Consider the following 18101-nt stretch of genomic DNA (forward strand, 5'->3'; position numbering starts at 1 on the left):
ATAGAATGTAGGCTTAATCGTAGTGATGATAATCTGCTATACAGTAGTTCAACACACTACTTTGTGGTCCCAAAACATCAATTTGAAAGAAAATCACTTTGGAATTTTGCATATCAACTCATGCTCGTATTAAGCCAACGGCTCAATTAAGACGAGGGGTTGATTTTTATTTGCAAGAAATTTGAAATCTCAATTGCAAATAATAGAGGTAATAAATCATGTAGCAAACATGGAAATATATATTACATCACATATGTTCTAGAACACAAAGTACTCTACAGAAAACAATACTGGAAATAGACGTACTGAAAACAGGAATTAAACAGGATCTAAGACAGAGATTAGTCTACTGCTAGATCTACTGTTGATAGTACAGGAAGTAATCTAAAACAGAGAGCAAATAGTGCTAGAAAATACTACTAAAGTGTGCTGGAGTGCTGCAAGACCACATGTGCCATCGAACCAAGACCACATGTGTCCCAAGGATGTGCACATGTCGTCTGCAGCGCTCACTTTATTCAATTCACGGGAGGATAAGGCAGAGCCAGCTCTAGAAAAGCAAGAGCAGCACCGCATCAGGCAGAGCTCCGCGCCAGGGAGAGCTCCGCGCGTGCTGCTTCGCAGCGTTCACCGGGGACGGGCGAGAGTGCCTCCGCCGCGCGCGTCATCGTCTTCGTCGGAAGGCCCGCCCGGGGGCAAGTAGCCTGGCGAGGAGCCGTTCGCGAGCCCGAGGGCGGCCGGGCTCCAAGACCCAGCGCGCGAGGCGCGGCTGCTCGACGGAGAGCCCAAGGCCGCGAGGCCGAAGGGCATCGGCCGGCGGCGAGGCGGAGTCGCGGCTGGCGCAACGGAGGGCGGGCGCGGAGGGGTGGCCGGCGTAGGAGACGGCAGGCGCGGGGGCGAAGCCAGCGCCGCGGGTGCGTTGGCGTCGACGGCCGCCGCGCAAGAGAAGCTGCGGGCGGCGGAGCCGAAGGCGAAGGCGGAGGCCCCGGTCGGCGCGGGCACGGGCGCAGAGGAGCCAAACGCGAAGGCAGAGGCTGAGGCTCCGGCCGGCGCGGGCACAGGGGCGGAGGGGCCGCTCCCCATCTCGACAACCGCGGGGGTCGGAGACGAGAGGCGTGGCGCGGCGGTGTTGGCGTCGGCAGTCGCGGCGCTGGTCGAGCCGACCTCGAAGACGGCGGCGGCGGCATCATACCCATGAAGTGGGCAAACGACCCATCCATGGGCAGAGCACCAAAAGCCCGGCAGCGGCGCTCCCTGTGCCGCGTCGGCCCCGAGCATAGGCGGGGCAGGGCCGGCGAGGAGCCAGGCGAGGGCATCCAGCGCGAGCGGGGCGAGGGACGCGACGCCGTCCGCCGGGTTAGCACCGCTCAGGGAGCGGGTGCCCAGGCCGTGGAAGCGGGGCACTCCGTGGCGGAGCGCTCGGTAGCCGCCGGCGCCGTGGCGGCGGCCGATGTAGCGACCCGGTCCATGGCGCCGACCGTCGAAGCAGCAACGCTCTCCGAACCTGCGGTGGAGAGCAGCGAGGCGGCGACGACGGACGTCGTTCTGCAACAGGCGGCGAAGGTTCGTCGGCGTTGAGCGAGGCATCCTTCTCACCTTTTGCTTTCTTTTCTGTCGATCTCGTCAAAAAATGCTCTGGAAGAGGCGTGCTGATAACATGTTGTGAATGGAATCGACAAGAAATGAATCAATGTACTTTATTGATTGATGAACAAGGTTTATATATACAATGAAGAGGCGTCTCTAAAGGGATAGAGACGCGATGGTTCTAATGCCGGTTCCCTGGGAGGCGACGCTCGGCGCGGGGTGCGTCCGTTCCACATCAGGATGGAACCGCCGTGAGCAGTTGTGTTAGAAGGAGCGGGGGTTCTTTCCCAAATAACCGTCGGGTTATTTTGTTCTTAACACTATGTACGTATTACCAATCAGAAAATCGACAATGCAGAATGTCTCAGATCGAAACCATGCATTCAATTGTACCTATAAGTGGTAACATCAAACATCACCCGTCTTATCATTCTAACCCGAAGTTCTTCGACATCACACAGACCGTTCATTCATCACACATTTTTTTTTACCAACGGCAGTCCTCTACGTCTGACGTTTCGTGGGGGTCCTGTTGAACTGAAAGCTACAAATGCAATGAATCTAAAATGAACAGCTAGATACAGCACAAATGAACGCTATGTCAAACTCCTAGTAGTACCCTAAAAGGCTAAAATGTTGGGGAACGCAATGCGGGTCGCCTAAATATTGACTGGAAGAGCGGTCAGGAACGCCAGCGTGTAAGGAGATGTCGACTTGCCGAAGGGCGCACACCAGCGTGGAAGCTTCTCGAGAACCGTCTCGACCATCGGCGTGACCCTATTCACGTCTGTTCTTAGTTTTACCAGGAGGGGAGGGCCTTCTGCTTCCTTTGGAGATGCATGCGTTGCATTACTTGACCAGAAAAGGGTTAACTGGAATTTCGTTGGCGCGTTCTTGCCGCCTGCAAACTGGATTGTATGCCATCCACCGACCTCAGTCTTACCACCCAGTTGAACCAACTTATCTGAAGCCACTGAGTAAAATAACGCATGGAGGGGTGAGTTAGATGGCAAATAACAACAATTTACTTCACCTAGATTTACCGATCTATTAGGCTGTAACTCACCTTCAATAGTGAAGTCGTCAATTTCCTGCATATTGATTGCGAGCGACCATCGTGTAGATGACCTGGTATCAACTGATACTACTGTTCTACGGCCATCATCATCAGCAGAATCACTTTCGACATGGAGCACTGGAACTTCTGATTTGCTCCATCCAGTGTTGCTCGCTTTGTAACTCCTGCAGCCATACTTCACGGTAAATGTCACGAAATCAGTTGTCATATTCCTTCCGCAAGAAAACTCTTCCCCTCTGAGGTCCATCAATTCCTGTGTCAACTTTCCAGGCATGTTCGAGAATAGGGAAACGTAGGATGATGGTTCTGTGTTTCCATCATTCATTCTTGTAGTATCAACAACATGCACAACCTGAGCAAAAAGTAAATCAGTCAGTATGATCTAATAAGCAGGGAGTATCATTGCTAGTATGAGCTTGTTAATGCAAATACGGGGAAATGTCATGACAATTCCAGGCAAAGCTTACATTTACAGAACGAGCAATATCCTCTGTGAATGCTGGAACAATGCCACTTGATACTAGTACAAGGGCAAGACCAAACAATGCAGACAACACATAAAGAAGCGTTTTCTTCGCACCTGCATAAAACATTATCTCAGATATCAGCTCATTTGGATGTGCTGTGTAAAATTGGATGCAATGGTAGATGTTGAGTACAACAATGTTAGAGAGGGAGGGCGGGGGAGCCTTCTTCTGACCAGGTAAAACCACAATCATAATAAACCTACAATCATTCCTCAGATTAGTTTAGCTTCACTGCTCGGTAATTTTGGTTTTTTTAGTAGTTTTTTTAGTGTGGGTACGTGACCAGTTTGGCATTACTCGAATACAGAATGACAAAGCATGATGCATGTTTGAGGGCAAAATTTAATGATCACTCCAACACACCCCTTGCACTATATGTCACAAATCAAAGCAAAATCAAACAAATTATAAACAAGATAACAGAAATTGATAAGTCATGTAACGGAAGCAAAATATGATGATATATCAAGCATGATATGGTTTACCTGAAATATGGACATACGAAAGAAGATACACAAACGTCAAGGACACGACTATAGCGATGGCAACAGCAACTACTACATTTCCAAGCCAGTCTGGTAGCCCACCAGGGTTCCTGCATATATAAGTGCAAAATAAGGTTGAAATTAGTTCAGTTAGACTAGATTAACTGACACAATGTTAACAGCATTTAAGTACAAAACTTAATCATGGCCCTAACTGACTGACATAACAAATGAGAAAATAAAGAACAAGTTTGGACATTGCAGGCTCTAGACATTTACCTATCAACACGTACAATACTGCCAACCATCACATCTACCATGCGAATAAACAAACCAGCAGATGACATAACTGGCACAGCCAAAGCCAGGACCAATGTAAAGACCTTAAGCTGTTTAGGTGACCTTACAGGAGTCAGTGTTGCTTCCATAAGACCATCTGCAACGAAATAACAGCAATTAATACTCAAGTTGAATATCAACATATAACTCCCAGATAGTCACCCCAACTTACATGCAAAAGCAGGCGAAACAAGCCAGATGAGTGCTATATAGGATGCTCCGACCTTCAAATAGGTTCCGAGTATCAAAACTATGAGCCATTGGACAAAACCAGATTTGTAAATCCACCTCTCAGCTTCCAGGCCAACGATGATATCCATCATGTTACCAGTTAGACCTGGTTTTGTTCTTGAATACACTTGTTGAATGTGCCTCTTCAGGAGAATAAATCCAATATGCTGACCAATGAATGCCCCAAGCAGTGCAGGTGAACCAAATAAGCCAACAACTAACCACGGATTTGCAACAAATGAAATAGGAAAGGGACAAATATGTGGCAGAACAAATGCCACCACAACCGGTAAGACAGTAGAAAATATCAGCGTCAAAATAATGCTCAAACATGATATTCCGAAGGACACAAGACCAGGACGTCCACCCATAAGCAGTGATGTTCCCCATATCAGAAGTGACTGAAATATTATTGAGTTGTGAAACATGGTTGCTAGTCGCTGTGGATAGACCACCATGTACTTGCCCTGCGAAATTAGTAACATACAAGTGAGAAGCTGAAGCAAAAGAAAATTCACTTGAATATGAAATCATGCCCACTAAATTTGCAATTTTATCCAGATACGAACAAATATATCTTGTCTATTTCCCAGGTGCACTTGTTTTGCAGATACAAACAAATATGTTGCATATTTTTAGATACCACCAACCCATGCGAACACCTCTAGAATTATGTGCATATTTTAGTTGGTTATACCGTGGTCTTAAGTTTTCTTTTGAGGGAATCGATTGTTCTGATTTATGCCAGCAAAGCCAAACGATACCAATTACCAAAAGAACTAGAGTTTTTTTGAGGAATCATATGGTGCCGGGAGCACGGAAACATCTAATCCTAGCTTCAAATCTAATTCTGATGTTTAGTTTGAATCATGGTATGACCTGGGAACAGAACCATGACACTCCAGGTGATACCCAAAAGGAGGTAAGGAATAGGGGGGTGCCAAGCAAAAACATTGGGTGAATCCATTCCATTGCTCCGAACAAACAAAATCAAAGAACGTACCATGCTATCAAAGATGGACAACTCATCTGAGAATTGGGTCATTCTTCAAAGCAATATATGATGTAAAATATAGCGTTATTTCTATTAGGACCTAATATGAGCCATTTATTTTCTTTTGTTTGCCCCAGTTATACCCACACCCACTATTATTGTTATGACCGGTACAACGTACCAACGGAGGAGGCCCAATGGGCAGGGTTAATTACGGGCTTAGCCCAAGTTATCTTACCTATCTTAGAGTCCAAGTTATCTAGGGTTTAGTGGAGGTTGTCCTCCTATATAAACACATGTACCTCTTCGATATTAAGCAGACAATAAACAGTATATTCTGTTGTCGTCTCCTCCCAAACCCTAGCCGCCTCTCTCTCTCTCTCTCACGTCGCGACGGCGCCGGCGTCCCCAACCTCGCAGCCCGCACTTCCACCCCTACAATCTACGTCCGAGACCTGGTAGAACCCTAGCCTCTACCAATTTGGTATCAGGTAGCTTGGGTTCAATGAGTTTGTCGGACCTTCCCACCACCACCGCCTTCCCCGCCACATCGCAACAGCCGCCGCCGGCCACCTCAGGTCCGCCCGCCTCCGGTCCCGCGGCCCTGGCGGCCGAACCCGCCCCCGTCCTCTCCCCGACGGAGATGTCCTCGGCGATCCGCGACCTCAACCTGGCGGTCTCGAACCTCCGGACTTTCCTCCAGGCTCCGTACGCAACCCCGCCACCACCGCCTCCGCCGGCGGCGCCCTTCGCGCCACCGCCCCCGGCCACTGTCGCGCCCCAGGGCCTGCCGATCACCCAGGTCCGGTGGCCGCCGTCGCCGTCCCCGCTACCGACGTGGATTGACACGCCGACCTACACGACGGCGCCACTACAGCCGACGGTGTTGCAGCCACCCGCCCCCACCTTCGGGGGGTTCGGCGGGTACACTGATCTGTACGCCGGGAGCTCCGTGGTGACACAGCACTCTCCTTCCGCCGCGCTGGGTCGTCACGAGGGCACCTACGCGGCCTCGCCACGCGTGCAGCAGCCACCCCGCTTCACCAAGCTGGAGTTCGCCACCTACGACTGCACCATCGACCCCCTGAACTGGCTCAATCAGTGCGACCAGTTTTTCAGGGGGCAGCGGACTATGGCGTCCGACCGCACGTGGATCGCCTCCTACCACCTCCGTGGCGCCGCCCAGACTTGGTACTACGCCCTCGAGCAGGACGAGGGCGGGATGCCTCCGTGGGAGCGCTTTCACGACCTTTGTCTCCTCCGGTTCGGCCCCCCCCCATACATGGGAGCCGCTTGGCCGACCTCGGTCGCCTTCCCTTCACCACCTCGGTGCAGGACTTCGCCGACCGCTTCCAGACGTTGGCCTGCCATGCGCCTGACGTCACGGCTCGCCAACGCGCCGAGCTCTTCGTCGGCGGCCTTCCCGACCACATCCGCATCAACGTCGAGATGCGCGACCCCCAAGACCCGCAGACGGCCATGTATTACGCACGCGCGTACGAGCAGCGCGCCAACGCCCTGCAGCAGGCGTTCCCGGGCCGCGGCACGCGTCCCCCGACCCGCCCCGCCCCGGCGGCCGCCACCCCGACACGCCCCGCCCTGCCGGCCGCTACTGCGGCTGCCCCCGCGCCGACACGCACCTTCCGGCGCTTGACGTCGGCCGAGCAGCTCGAGCGGCGCCGCAAGGGCCTGTGCTTCAACTGCGACAAGCCGTATGCGCCGGGTCATACGTGTGCCCGCCTGTTCTACCTGGAGACCGTCGACGACGCGGAGGTGGAGGCCCTCACCGCGGAGCTCGACGCCACCACACTCTCCGAGGCCGGCGTCACGACCTACGGGCCGGTCGACGCGACCGCCTTCGTCGTCTCCCTTCATGACATGGCTGGCATCAAGACGGCAAAGACGATGCTGCTTCCGGTGACGATCAACGGGGAGCGTCTCACCGCGCTCGTGGACACGGGTTCGACGCACAACTTCCTGACCGGGGACGCCATGCGCCGCCTCGCACTCCAACCGGCGGGCTCGGAGAAATTCAGCGTCACCGTCGCCAACGGGGACCGCCTTGCTTGCCAGGGGGTGGCGCGGCAGGTTCCCGTCCTCATCGGCGACGAGCCGTTCTCCATCGACTGCGTCGGCATCGACCTGGGCTGCTACGACTTCATCCTCGGCATCGACTTCCTGTCCACTCTCGGCCCCATCCTTTGGGACCTCGATGTGTTGTCCCTCATCTTCTGGCGCGAGGGCGGCCGTCGCGTTCAGTGGACAGGCATCGGCGGCTCCGGCGCCGTGACTCCACAGCTCCAGTTGATGGCGGTCGCACTGAACGAGGCGCATCCCCTCCTGGCCGACCTCCTGCAGCAACACAGCGACATCTTCGACGAGCCACAGGGCCTCCCTCCCGCACGGCCCTGTGACCACCGCATCCACCTGCTGCCGGACACGGCACCTGTAGCCGTGCGTCCGTACCGGTACCCTCAGCTGCAGAAAGACGAGCTCGAGCATCAGGTGGCGGTCATGCTCGCGCAGGGCATCATCCGGATTTTGACATCGCCGTCCTCCGCCCTGGTGCTCCTTGTGCGCAAGCCCGACGGCACATGGCGCTTCTGCATCGACTACCACGCCCTCAACGCCCTGACGTCCAAGGACAAGTTCCCCATCCCCGTCGTGGATGAGCTCTTGGACGAGCTACACGGAGCGCGCTTCTTCACCAAGCTCGACCTTCGCTCGGGCTACCATCAGGTGCGCATGCACCCTGAGGACATCGAGAAGACGGCGTTCCGCACTCACCATGGCCACTTCGAGTTCCTGGTGATGCCGTTCAGCCTCTCCAACGCGTCGGCGACCTTCCAGGCCCTGATGAACGACGTGCTCAGCCCATACTTGCGCCGCTTTGTGCTTGTTTTCTTTGATGACCTCATCTACAGTGCATCTTGGGCGGAGCACCTACAACACGTGGCCATCATCTTCAACGAGCTTCGAGCGCATCGTCTTCACCTCAAGCGCTCGAAGTGCTCGTTCGGCACGACCTCCGTCGCGTACCTGGGGCACGTCATCTCAACGGACGGGGTAGCGATGGACGCGGACAAGGTCGCCGCCGTTGCCGCGTGGCCGATCCCGCGGTCACCGCGGGCGCTCTGCGGCTTCTTGGGCCTCGCCGGCTACTACCGGAAGTACATCCGGGACTTCGGCCTCATCGCCGCGCCGCTGACGCATTTCCTTCGACGCGACGCCTTCTCCTGGGACGAGGAGGCGACTACGGCATTCGAGGCTCTCCAGCGGGCGCTCACGACGGGACCCGTCCCCCAGATGCCGGACTTTGATATGCCGTTCATGGTGGACTGCAACGCCTCTGGCATCGGCTTCGGCGCCGTCCTCCACTAGGGCGAGGGACAGCTCGCCTTCTTCAGCCGCCCCTTCGCCGCTCGCCATCACAAGCTCGCGGCCTACGAGCGCGAGCTTATTGGGCTGGTTCAGGCGGTGCGCCACTAGCGGCCTTATCTTTGGGGCCGGTCATTCCGTGTGCGCACGGACCACTACAGCCTCAAGTTCTTGCTGGACCAGCGCCTCTCCACAGTTCCGCAACACCAGTGGATCAACAAGCTCTTTGGCTTCGACTTCACCGTTGAGTACCGCCCCGGCCGTCTCAACACGGTCGCCGACGCCTTGTCCCGCCACGACACTAAGGATGTCGCGGACGACGTCGCCATGGCTGGCACTATCATGTGCATTCGCTCCGGGCCATCTTTCGCCTTCATCGACGACATTCGCCGGGCAACTTCGACGGCCGTGGACGCCCAGGGCCTGCGCCAGCGCCTTGACGCCGGCGAGCTGCACGCGCCCTGGCGCTTGGACGAGGGGCTGCTCCTACATGGCCGCCGCATCTTCGTGCCCGACCATGGCGACCCGCGCCACCAGGTCCTGACCTTGGAGCACTCTGCAGGACACGAGGGCGTGCAGAAGACTCTCCATCGTCTCCGGGCTGATTTTTACATCCCCGGTGATGGCGCGATGGTCCACGACTGGGTGCGGTCGTGCGTGACGTGCCAGCGGAACAAGACGGAGACACTACGACCCGCGGGTCTACTGCAACCGCTGGACGTACCCTCCCAGGTGTGGGCGGATATTTCCATGGACTTCATCGAGGACCTTCCCAAGGTGGGCGGCAAGTCTGTCATCCTCACGGTGGTTGACCGCTTCTCCAAGTACGCGCACTTCATCGCCCTGGGTCATCCATATACAGCCGCCTCCGTGGCGCGGGCCTTCTTCGACGTCATCGTCCGCCTCCACGGTTTTCCGTCGTCCATCGTCAGCGATCGTGATCCCGTGTTCACGGGACATGTCTGGCGAGATCTCTTTCGACTAGCGGGCATGAAGCTCCGCATGAGCACGGCGTTCCACCCTCAGACAGACGGCCAATCCGAGGTGGTCAACAAGGTGATCACCATGTACCTGCGCTGTGTTACTGGTGATCGTCCACGAGCCTGGGTGGACTGGTTGGCGTGGGTGGAGTACTGCTACAACACCTCCTATCACTCCGCCCTACGCACCACGCCTTTCGAGGTGGTCTACGGGCGCCCACCTCCGGCGATGCTCCCTTACGAGCCTGGGACGGCTCGGTCCGAGACGGCGGGCGACTTACTCCGCACCCGCGACGACATTCTGGCTGAGGCACGCCAGCGTCTTCTCCAAGCACAGCAGCTGGCTCGGAAGTACTACGATGCTCATCATCGCGAGGCGGAGTTCGCGGTGGGCGATTGGGTGTGGCTGCGCCTCCTCCACAGGACCACGCAGTCTCTGGACCCGCGCTCCAAGCGCAAATTGGGACCTCGCTACACCGGTCCCTTTCGTGTGCTGGAGCGTGTCGGCACACTCGCATACCGCTTGGAGCTGCCAGCTGGTTCTCGCCTCCACGACGTCTTCCATGTCGGCTTACTGAAGGCCTACCGCGGGGACCCTCCTGCAGCGACGCCGGCCCTTCCTCCTACTTCGGATGGCCGCCTCCTTCCAGCTTCCGCACAGGTGGCGAAGGTGCTGCAAGCGCAGCAACGTCGCGGCGTCTGGCATGTCTTGGTACAGTGGACCGGCCTGCCAGAGGAGGAAGCGACTTGGGAGAAGCTCGACGATTTCCGCCAGCAGTTTCCAGATGTTCAGCTCGAGGACGAGCTGTTTGAGAAGGCGGGGAGAGATGTTATGACGGGTACAACTTACCAACGGAGGAGGCCCAATGGGCAGGGTTAATTACGGGCTTAGCCCAAGTTATCTTACCTATCTTGGAGTCCAAGTTATATTAGAGTCCAAGTTATCTAGGGTTTAGTGGAGGTTGTCCTCCTATATAAACACATGTACCCCTTCGATATTAAGCAGACAATAAACAATATATTCTGTTGTCGTCTCCCTCAGGAGACGAGAGCCCCAAACCCTAGCCGCCTCTCTCTCTCTCTCACGCCGCGACGGCGCCCAACCGCCGGCGCCGGCGTCCCCAACCTCGCAGCCCGCACTTCCACCCCTACAACCTACGTCCGAGACCTGGTAGAACCCTAGCCTCTACCAATTATATCTTGCCATCCAGCCAAATTTAACTTTGCCCAAACATCACAATTCACAAAGATTTTTCTCCAAAGATATATAGCTGATTGTTTCATAAAAAATTGTTGCCTAATTCGTATGGTCCTTTATTATCTCAAAAATTAGCATATGAAGACCTATAGCAATCAAAATTTCCCACAGGAATTTATGAAAAGCAAAAGCTGCATGTGCTTGCTTAGCTTAATGGGAAAAACCTGATATTGCATGGTAGCGTTATACTACTTGATAACAAAAATATTTTAATCTGATATATACCAGAATGTCGAAAAAAATAGCATTCTTCTGCTCTGTGCTATCTTGCTTAGCCTGGTGTGCATCTTTCATAAATTTTGGTGATGAAGCAGCATGGAGTAGGAAGGCAAGCATATTTTCTCCATTATGCTGAAGGGATCCTGGTTGCAGGAGCTCCATTTTGTCATTCTGCACAGAAGAAAGCAATGAAATATCATGAGTAAGCAACTACAATGTTTGGCACCAAAAAAATTAGATTGAAGCTGCCACCACATATTCTGCTGACCTCGATCTACGCTCACAATATTAACAGAAGTTACCATTACATCTAAAGTTATCACCTCGTTCTGTTTTATTTTATTTTTTGAGGGAAGCTATCACCTCATTCTAATTTCTTTTGGAAGACAGAAATTACAATCTCATGGCAATGAAATTATCATAATTAAAATTCAAATCTCACTAGGAAACACATGGCTGGATAGTACATTTAAGAATTAAACAGCTCGCATTCATACTCTACGAGGAACTGTAGAAAAATCAGCTGGATCCTCAAGAAGTAAAGTTCATGTGTGATTTTTCCACCTTGTAATCTATCAAAAAACCACTTTTGGTTCGGAAACATGTGACCTGTTTAATTCTTAAATGTACAAAAGGGAATGACAGCATATAGCTTAATCTCAAGGTCCATAATCTCTAGCTCTTCAAAGAGGTAAGTATTAGCAGTAGACTCTTTCACCGAGTAGACGATGTAGATATTATTAGTAATCATATTCATAACAAATACATACATACACTGATAGAAGTCATCAAAGCAAACCTTTGTGTGATACACGGATGTCGTATCTGTATATGCAAAATCAAGGCCAGGAAGACCAGCAACCTCCTCATATATTTGGAAATCAGTAGCAGATTTTATTGCTCCAGAACGGAAAACATCCTGCAATTACAGGTTTAGGTCATGTCGTATTTGCAAGCTCCTACGAGTACAAGCTAAGATTGAACTATGCTGGTTGAGTAAAGTGACACGTCGAACCGTCTTCGTTCACTCTAGAAACAGGATATTACTTGATACTTCTATAAGTTTTGTGTTAGCATCAACAAGTGGGTGTGAGGTGGATGAGAAACAATCATGTCCGTATTTTTTCTTATAAAAAGGTGAATTAAATAGGGCATTTCACTCCATGTTGCTCTGAGCTGCTCGATTTCAGAGTTGCTGGAAATGTCATAAAGTTGCTATAGTTATTTGCTATAATCAAATGTTCCCCGCTTCTAGCCAAAATACAATTTTAATTTTTACCCAACAATAATTTCAAACAGGAAAATCACTCAAACTTCTACAGCTGGCCAATAATGTATGCGGACTGCAGCTGACAGGGTAAATGAACCTCTATGAAAAGTGAAAAACGCTCTCTCTAGGACAGCAAAAATCAAGAATCAAATAAACAATGTGTTACCTGTGTAGCTATCTGCGCAGATGGGTATTTCGCTACAGCAGCAAAGCTCTCCAAAGCCCATTGGTGAGTACCCTGTTATATATGAAGAAAAATAGTAAGGTACACCAAAAGGTTCAAAATCAATGCTTTTGTAACAAATTGAGAAATGTATAGCAATTAAAAAAATAAAAAAAAATCTGATGCATCAGCGATAAAGTAACTCAGGGTTTGCATGAAATGTTCAGAAACCTTATTTACTATCATTAGGCATTAGCAACAAACTGAAATTTAGAACAGTTACATGATTGTTACAATTATAAATGCAAGCATAATTTCTGAAAACAAATCGTGAGCCCAACCTGAAAAAGGGTGGACTTCCCACTGATACCCATAGCTTCCAAATCGACAGCAAAACGTACTGAGTTTCTCCAGTGGTGCTGCACAAATATTAGTAAATTATGGAGCATAACGACATTGACCAATGTACCAGTTACAACATGATTTATGTGTGACATATGAAAATACTGACCTGAGTTATAAAACTGTGGGCCCCATCAAGGCCCTCTTCTTCCCCTGTGTTGAACAGAAACAGGACACCACTCTTAAACCCATGAGCCCACTGAGCAACTCCCCGTGCCATCTCTAGCATGACTCCTACACATGAACTGCAGTCTCCGGCACCTTCCCTGAAAAGAATAGAAGTTAGAAGTCTTTTTCTCTCGAGAACTGACAATGGGGAAGTAAAAAAAGTGAAAGTTTTTACAAGAGATGGTCTGCGACAGGCCGACAGTACACATATTTGCAATAAAGAAGCATTAGTGTGTCAATAAATTAAATCCTATTAACATTAGATATACACTTGAACAGTCTGAATACCTGCTAATTACTCGTAAAATCACAGTCACAGAATAGTTCCTTCAAAACATGCCTCAAAAGCTATATTTTCATTCAACCTTCATGTGTTGTCAAGCTATCTTTAGCAATTTTAGATCTCGATATCTCCTACTTATAGTTAAAGAACCGTGCACGATTGAGCCCATATATTTGTCTAAGCTCACTTATTTCACATACATTTCATTTAATCTACTCTCTGCACCCATCCCTTCCTCAATTGAAACGGGATACTCAAGTTGATTATTGCATCCCACATTCTACAAATATAAATATAAATATGCAATGTACCAATTTGACCACTAAGTGTCAAAAAGGCATGCAGAAACTCTTTGTATCTCATGTAACCAATTAACATGTTGATGATTAAGCATATTGATCACATTACATAATGCAAAGCAGAAGCAAAATTTCCTCATTAAGGGAGAAGGCAGAGCCTTACGTTGTGGAAACTGTGTCAATATGAGAAGAGACAAGAATCAAATTTTCTTCAGCTTCTGGTAAATACTTGGGAACAATTCTGAGGACCACGTGCTTAAGGTCTGAGTACAAGAGTGTTTTTCCCTTGAAAAGGCCACCAGCTAGACGATTTGCACCAATATCTGTGTGGAACAGCTCCAGTTGAACATCAACGTCCCAATGGGCTGTCTTCTGTATTTTCTCTGCTTCTGCATATACATACTATTGCATCGACATGTCAAGGTGGATAGTGCAACTAAAAATTGATGCTGTAAAAAATGTAAGTTCCAACAACAATAGCAGACAATAAACTGAGATTGTATCATAACACCATCCAGATGGGGAAGAATTTAAAAAACAGTATAAGTGAAAGATAAGAGGGAGAAATAACTAGGTAGCTCCTCACTTTAACTTGTAATAATTCTTCTGCACTTACTCCCCTTTCTAGTTCTTGTGCCCAAACCCCAGACCTCATTTTTTTCTCGACCCCTGACTCCTCCATGGCTGGTGTGGTGTGCACTACTGATGATCAAAGTAACGGCTGAGCTCGTCTGGACTTCCAGCTAGTAGCATGGCCGAGATTAGCAAACAACTAGCAGCCAGGATCAGCATGGTGATTGCAAGATGGAAGGGCTGAGAGCCTGAGAGAAGTCGACAAAGATGTTGCCTTTTGCATCTTAGTTACGGTACAGGTAAGAAGGGAGAGAAAGTTGGTTACACACATAGTCATACAATGTTGGCAAGGATTGGCATCCAATGTCTTCGCAGTGTCTGACTGCGCTAGCTTGGACCTGGCATGGCCCCGTTAACGCACTTAAGTGACCTGGTGTTCAAGAAAAACCTTACCTACCTGTGCATTTTATGCACACCATGGCTAAAAGAACCACGCTCACGGTGTACAAGTTCAGTGACACCATGCTTACCTTGATTTGCATTTTCTATGTATACCATGGCCAAACGAAACACCCGCATGCTGCATAAATCCAGTGACCCACCATGCTTACCTAGATGTGCATTTTCTACAGATCGTGGCTAAAAGAACCACTCACACGGTGCATAAGTTCAGTGACCCACCATGCAATTTACCCCTGGTTGAATACATCAAAGTTTCTAGGTGCCCTTTTAATTATAATAATAAAGTATGAGGTCAGTAGAAGTATTCAATTACACAAAGCAGATTTTTATCACCAAACAGAACCGTTTGGTCAAAAATAAACAAGCATCCAAAATAAGGCCCAAAAGTAGGTGCTCTGCTTCCCCAACCATATAACTGATTATTATGACTTCATAAAGAAATTAACACGCCGACACAAAATGCAAACTTAAAGAAAGCCTCTTTCCTGATAGAGCTCTACTCATTAAACAGGACACTACAATTAGTGTCGACAGTTCAACACCCAACAGCTAGTTACACCTAAACTGGGAAGTGTCAGTGACCACCATGTTTCGAACATGTCAATGCATAATGACATTAACAGCAATGTTATAATTGGTCTGAAGACTGAAACTGTAAGTAAAAAACTGTTAAAAAATGCGAAAGCAAAGAAGCTTGAAAGGGCAACCTGCACAGCAAGATCGAGGGCATCTGAACCAACTGGATGAGGACCCAGGCTTGTCAAGTACTTCACATGCTTAAGGGCAGAAGCCTCTGAGAACCCCCGCTTACCAGCCTGCTCAGCATTAAGGGGCAAAGGAAGATTTGCAAACTGCATACGGTAAACAGACCAGGATCCATGAAGGAAAAGTATAAACAACCCCAGCAACAAATAAGCGCTCCTCTTATGCCTGCTGTTATATTTGTCAGAATCGACTGCTGCATCAGCATTAGGCTTCTCTTGGGTTGACACAGACGAACCTCGCCCTCGAGGCATTCTGTATGTTTAAATGTAAGTGAAACGCCTGAAAAAGGATGGACTGTTAAAAAAGAATTATCTTGGCAGTATCATACAGTAATAAACTGTACACGATATTATCACTTGTAGCGGAAAATTAAAATACAATCAGTAAGCATTCCATATGATATGCAGAAATTAGGTGGAATTTAACATTTGTTTTTTACACAAAAGAGCAAGTTAAAATGGAATTCCCGAAATGCAACATGATAAATGTTTAGAGTTCCAGCTACCAAAGAAAGGTTTCCCATGGATCCAGGCTAAATAAAACGCGGATCGGACAATCCCGTTTTGTCCATGATCTGAAATCAGTATGTTCCACCACTGTAAGAACTGAGTGTGTGCTAACAGCTAACCTCCCACGTTTCGACATAAGAAAATGCATGCAGAGTCTAAGCAGTAGTAATCAGACACTAGAATAAAAAAATGCAAACTCCACAGTAAGCAGTACAGGTTGGTTACTACAATTAGAGCCTCTTTTCTACTAGAGCTCTACTAATTAAACAGGGCACTAGAATTAAAAAACGCAAACTCCATAGTCGGTTGGTTACCACAACTCGTTACTGAAACAGAAACTGAAACTCTGAGAGACCATCAATGAAAAGTAGCCGCTTTTGGCAGTTCTCCTACATGTTATGTTACCATAAAAGAGACAGGCAACGAATAGGTAGGTTCATTCACATTTACTGCGTCCAAGGTTTTTCTTTTAAGATAAGAAGCCAGTGTGCGTGGACCAGCGCAGCAGGGAACTACTACTACCATATCGCAGGAGAATTTTCAGCCTTGAATATTTCACACAAGGGAGGCAAAAGGGTCCCAGCTTGCACTTGTAGACGATGCATTTACCATAAGAGATCGTGAGAAAGCTGTGGTGTGGCCTGCCAAGTCAGGCTTGAGAAAAAGGAGCGGCCTGCCAGCCATTAATTACCAATAACAGATTTCAGCACCGTATGATAGTACCTCAAATTAATTATTATATGCAACTAATGGTCAATGGCGCAATCAGCCAGTCTCAGGAGGGATTCAGACTTGCCCCAGATTTCTATCTCACTTTAGGGATTATAAACTGCTATTTACAGTACTACTTCCAACCAAGCACCGGCCGCTCCTTGGACAAAGACAAACCTATCCTATCTCCTCCTATGGGGCCGAGGTCATCTGAGAAGAAATCGCCTATGTTGAGAACTAAGAAGAAGACGGTAATTGAAGCATGATGCATGAATTATTAAGTCAACCGCTGAACCCGCAACTACTCCAGGATGGAGGGTGCTACCCCTGCTAGATATGAAGCTTGGAAGAAACGGAGCAGAGTTGCAGCAGTATGACAGGGAGCTTAGTGCCACTCACCAGCGGAAGAAGAATCCAGGCCCGTACGGATCTCCAGAGGGGACGACGGCGAGGGGAGGAGCAGAGGGAGGCTGGCTCGGCGTGGACTCCAGCAGTCTGGAAGGGGAGGGGATGAGGCGGCAGGCCGTTGGGATTCCGGTCGCCTCTTTGTTTCCGCGTGGGTAAGCAGCAGCAGCAGACGCCCGCACCGCTCGGAGCGGAGCGGAGCGGAGATTCGAGGTTATGATGAGGGGATGAAGGAGGACACGGCGATCGATCGCAGGAAGGAACCGCAGAGCGTGCCTGCCCCGTGGCCCGTGTAGCAGTACTCTGGAGATAGGCAGACAGGCGATGGTGATCCGGTGTGGCGTTGCGTGGGGTGTATGGGCCATATGGGGGCCGGACGAGGCACGCCTTGACGAGCCCATCCATCGTCGGTACCGTCCGCTACTTCTCTGTTCCTCCCGTGGCGTGGTGGGACTGCAACTGCAACTGCAACTGCAACTGCAACTGCAAGGAAGTCAGGCACGGGGTCGGTCCCCGCTCAAGCGTCCCGTGTACGAGTACGTCTTTTTGTTTGTTGGCTGATGACACAGGGGTTTTGTCCGTCTTCCACAGCTCCCAACTGCTTTCACGTGATCGCTCGGGGAAAGAATCTCTCTGCCGTTACAAACAGGAAAAGGTACATTTTAAACACAAGTTAAAAAAAAACCATTTTTAAACACTGGACCCGCACAGCCGCCCCGACGAAACGAACTCTCAAGTCGAAATCCCCATCGACTGCCCATAAGCTATGCTTTTCCGGTTTATGTTAAACCTTCAAATCATTCTTCAAACAGGGATTGTCCATGTGACAAAGGATTGATGGCATTTCTAAAAGGACGCACGCTAGGCATGCCCGTTTTATTTTTTTGTTGAAAAGCAAAAATAGGACTGCTTGAGCTTTTTTTGTTAAAATACAAAAAATAAGCGAGGAGGACGGCTCGAACCCGAGACCTCTTGTTGTCAATCTACGCAACTAAGAGCATCTACATCCACACAT

At 49.9% G+C, this 18101-nt stretch overlaps 1 protein-coding gene across 1 annotated transcript; it reads right to left on the minus strand.

Moving 5' to 3' along the window:
- Nucleotides 1-1947: 1947 nt before the first annotated feature.
- Nucleotides 1948-17415, minus strand: LOC123427260 (endoplasmic reticulum metallopeptidase 1). The gene is made up of 14 exons (XM_045111261.1): nt 17081-17415; nt 15404-15740; nt 13825-14063; nt 13021-13177; nt 12851-12928; nt 12513-12584; nt 11876-11995; nt 11083-11247; nt 4189-4714; nt 3957-4113; nt 3678-3787; nt 3133-3245; nt 2654-3017; nt 1948-2560 (listed from the first exon to the last, which is right to left on the minus strand). Exons 2-14 carry the CDS (start codon nt 15710-15712, stop codon nt 2247-2249), a joined length of 2724 nt encoding a protein of 907 aa, XP_044967196.1. The 5' UTR covers nt 15713-15740; nt 17081-17415; the 3' UTR covers nt 1948-2246.
- Nucleotides 17416-18101: the final 686 nt, after the last annotated feature.

This window comes from Hordeum vulgare, chromosome 2H (assembly GCF_904849725.1).
Source record: "Hordeum vulgare subsp. vulgare chromosome 2H, MorexV3_pseudomolecules_assembly, whole genome shotgun sequence".
Classification (NCBI taxonomy): Eukaryota; Viridiplantae; Streptophyta; class Magnoliopsida; order Poales; family Poaceae; genus Hordeum; species Hordeum vulgare.

What these genes read in the sequence shown, in the direction of transcription:
- LOC123427260 (XM_045111261.1), bottom strand. Translation starts at nt 15,712, where the DNA reads ATGCCTCGAGGGCGAGGTTCGTCTGTGTCAACCCAAGAGAAGCCTAAT. An exon ending in ATTGACACAGTTTCCACAAC is followed by an intron (nt 13,178 to 13,824) that starts GTAAGGCTCTGC and finishes TATTCTTTTCAG; the next exon opens with GGAAGGTGCCGGAGACTGCA. An exon ending in TTCGTATGTCCATATTTCAG is followed by an intron (nt 3,246 to 3,677) that starts GTAAACCATATC and finishes TGTTTTATGCAG; the next exon opens with GTGCGAAGAAAACGCTTCTT.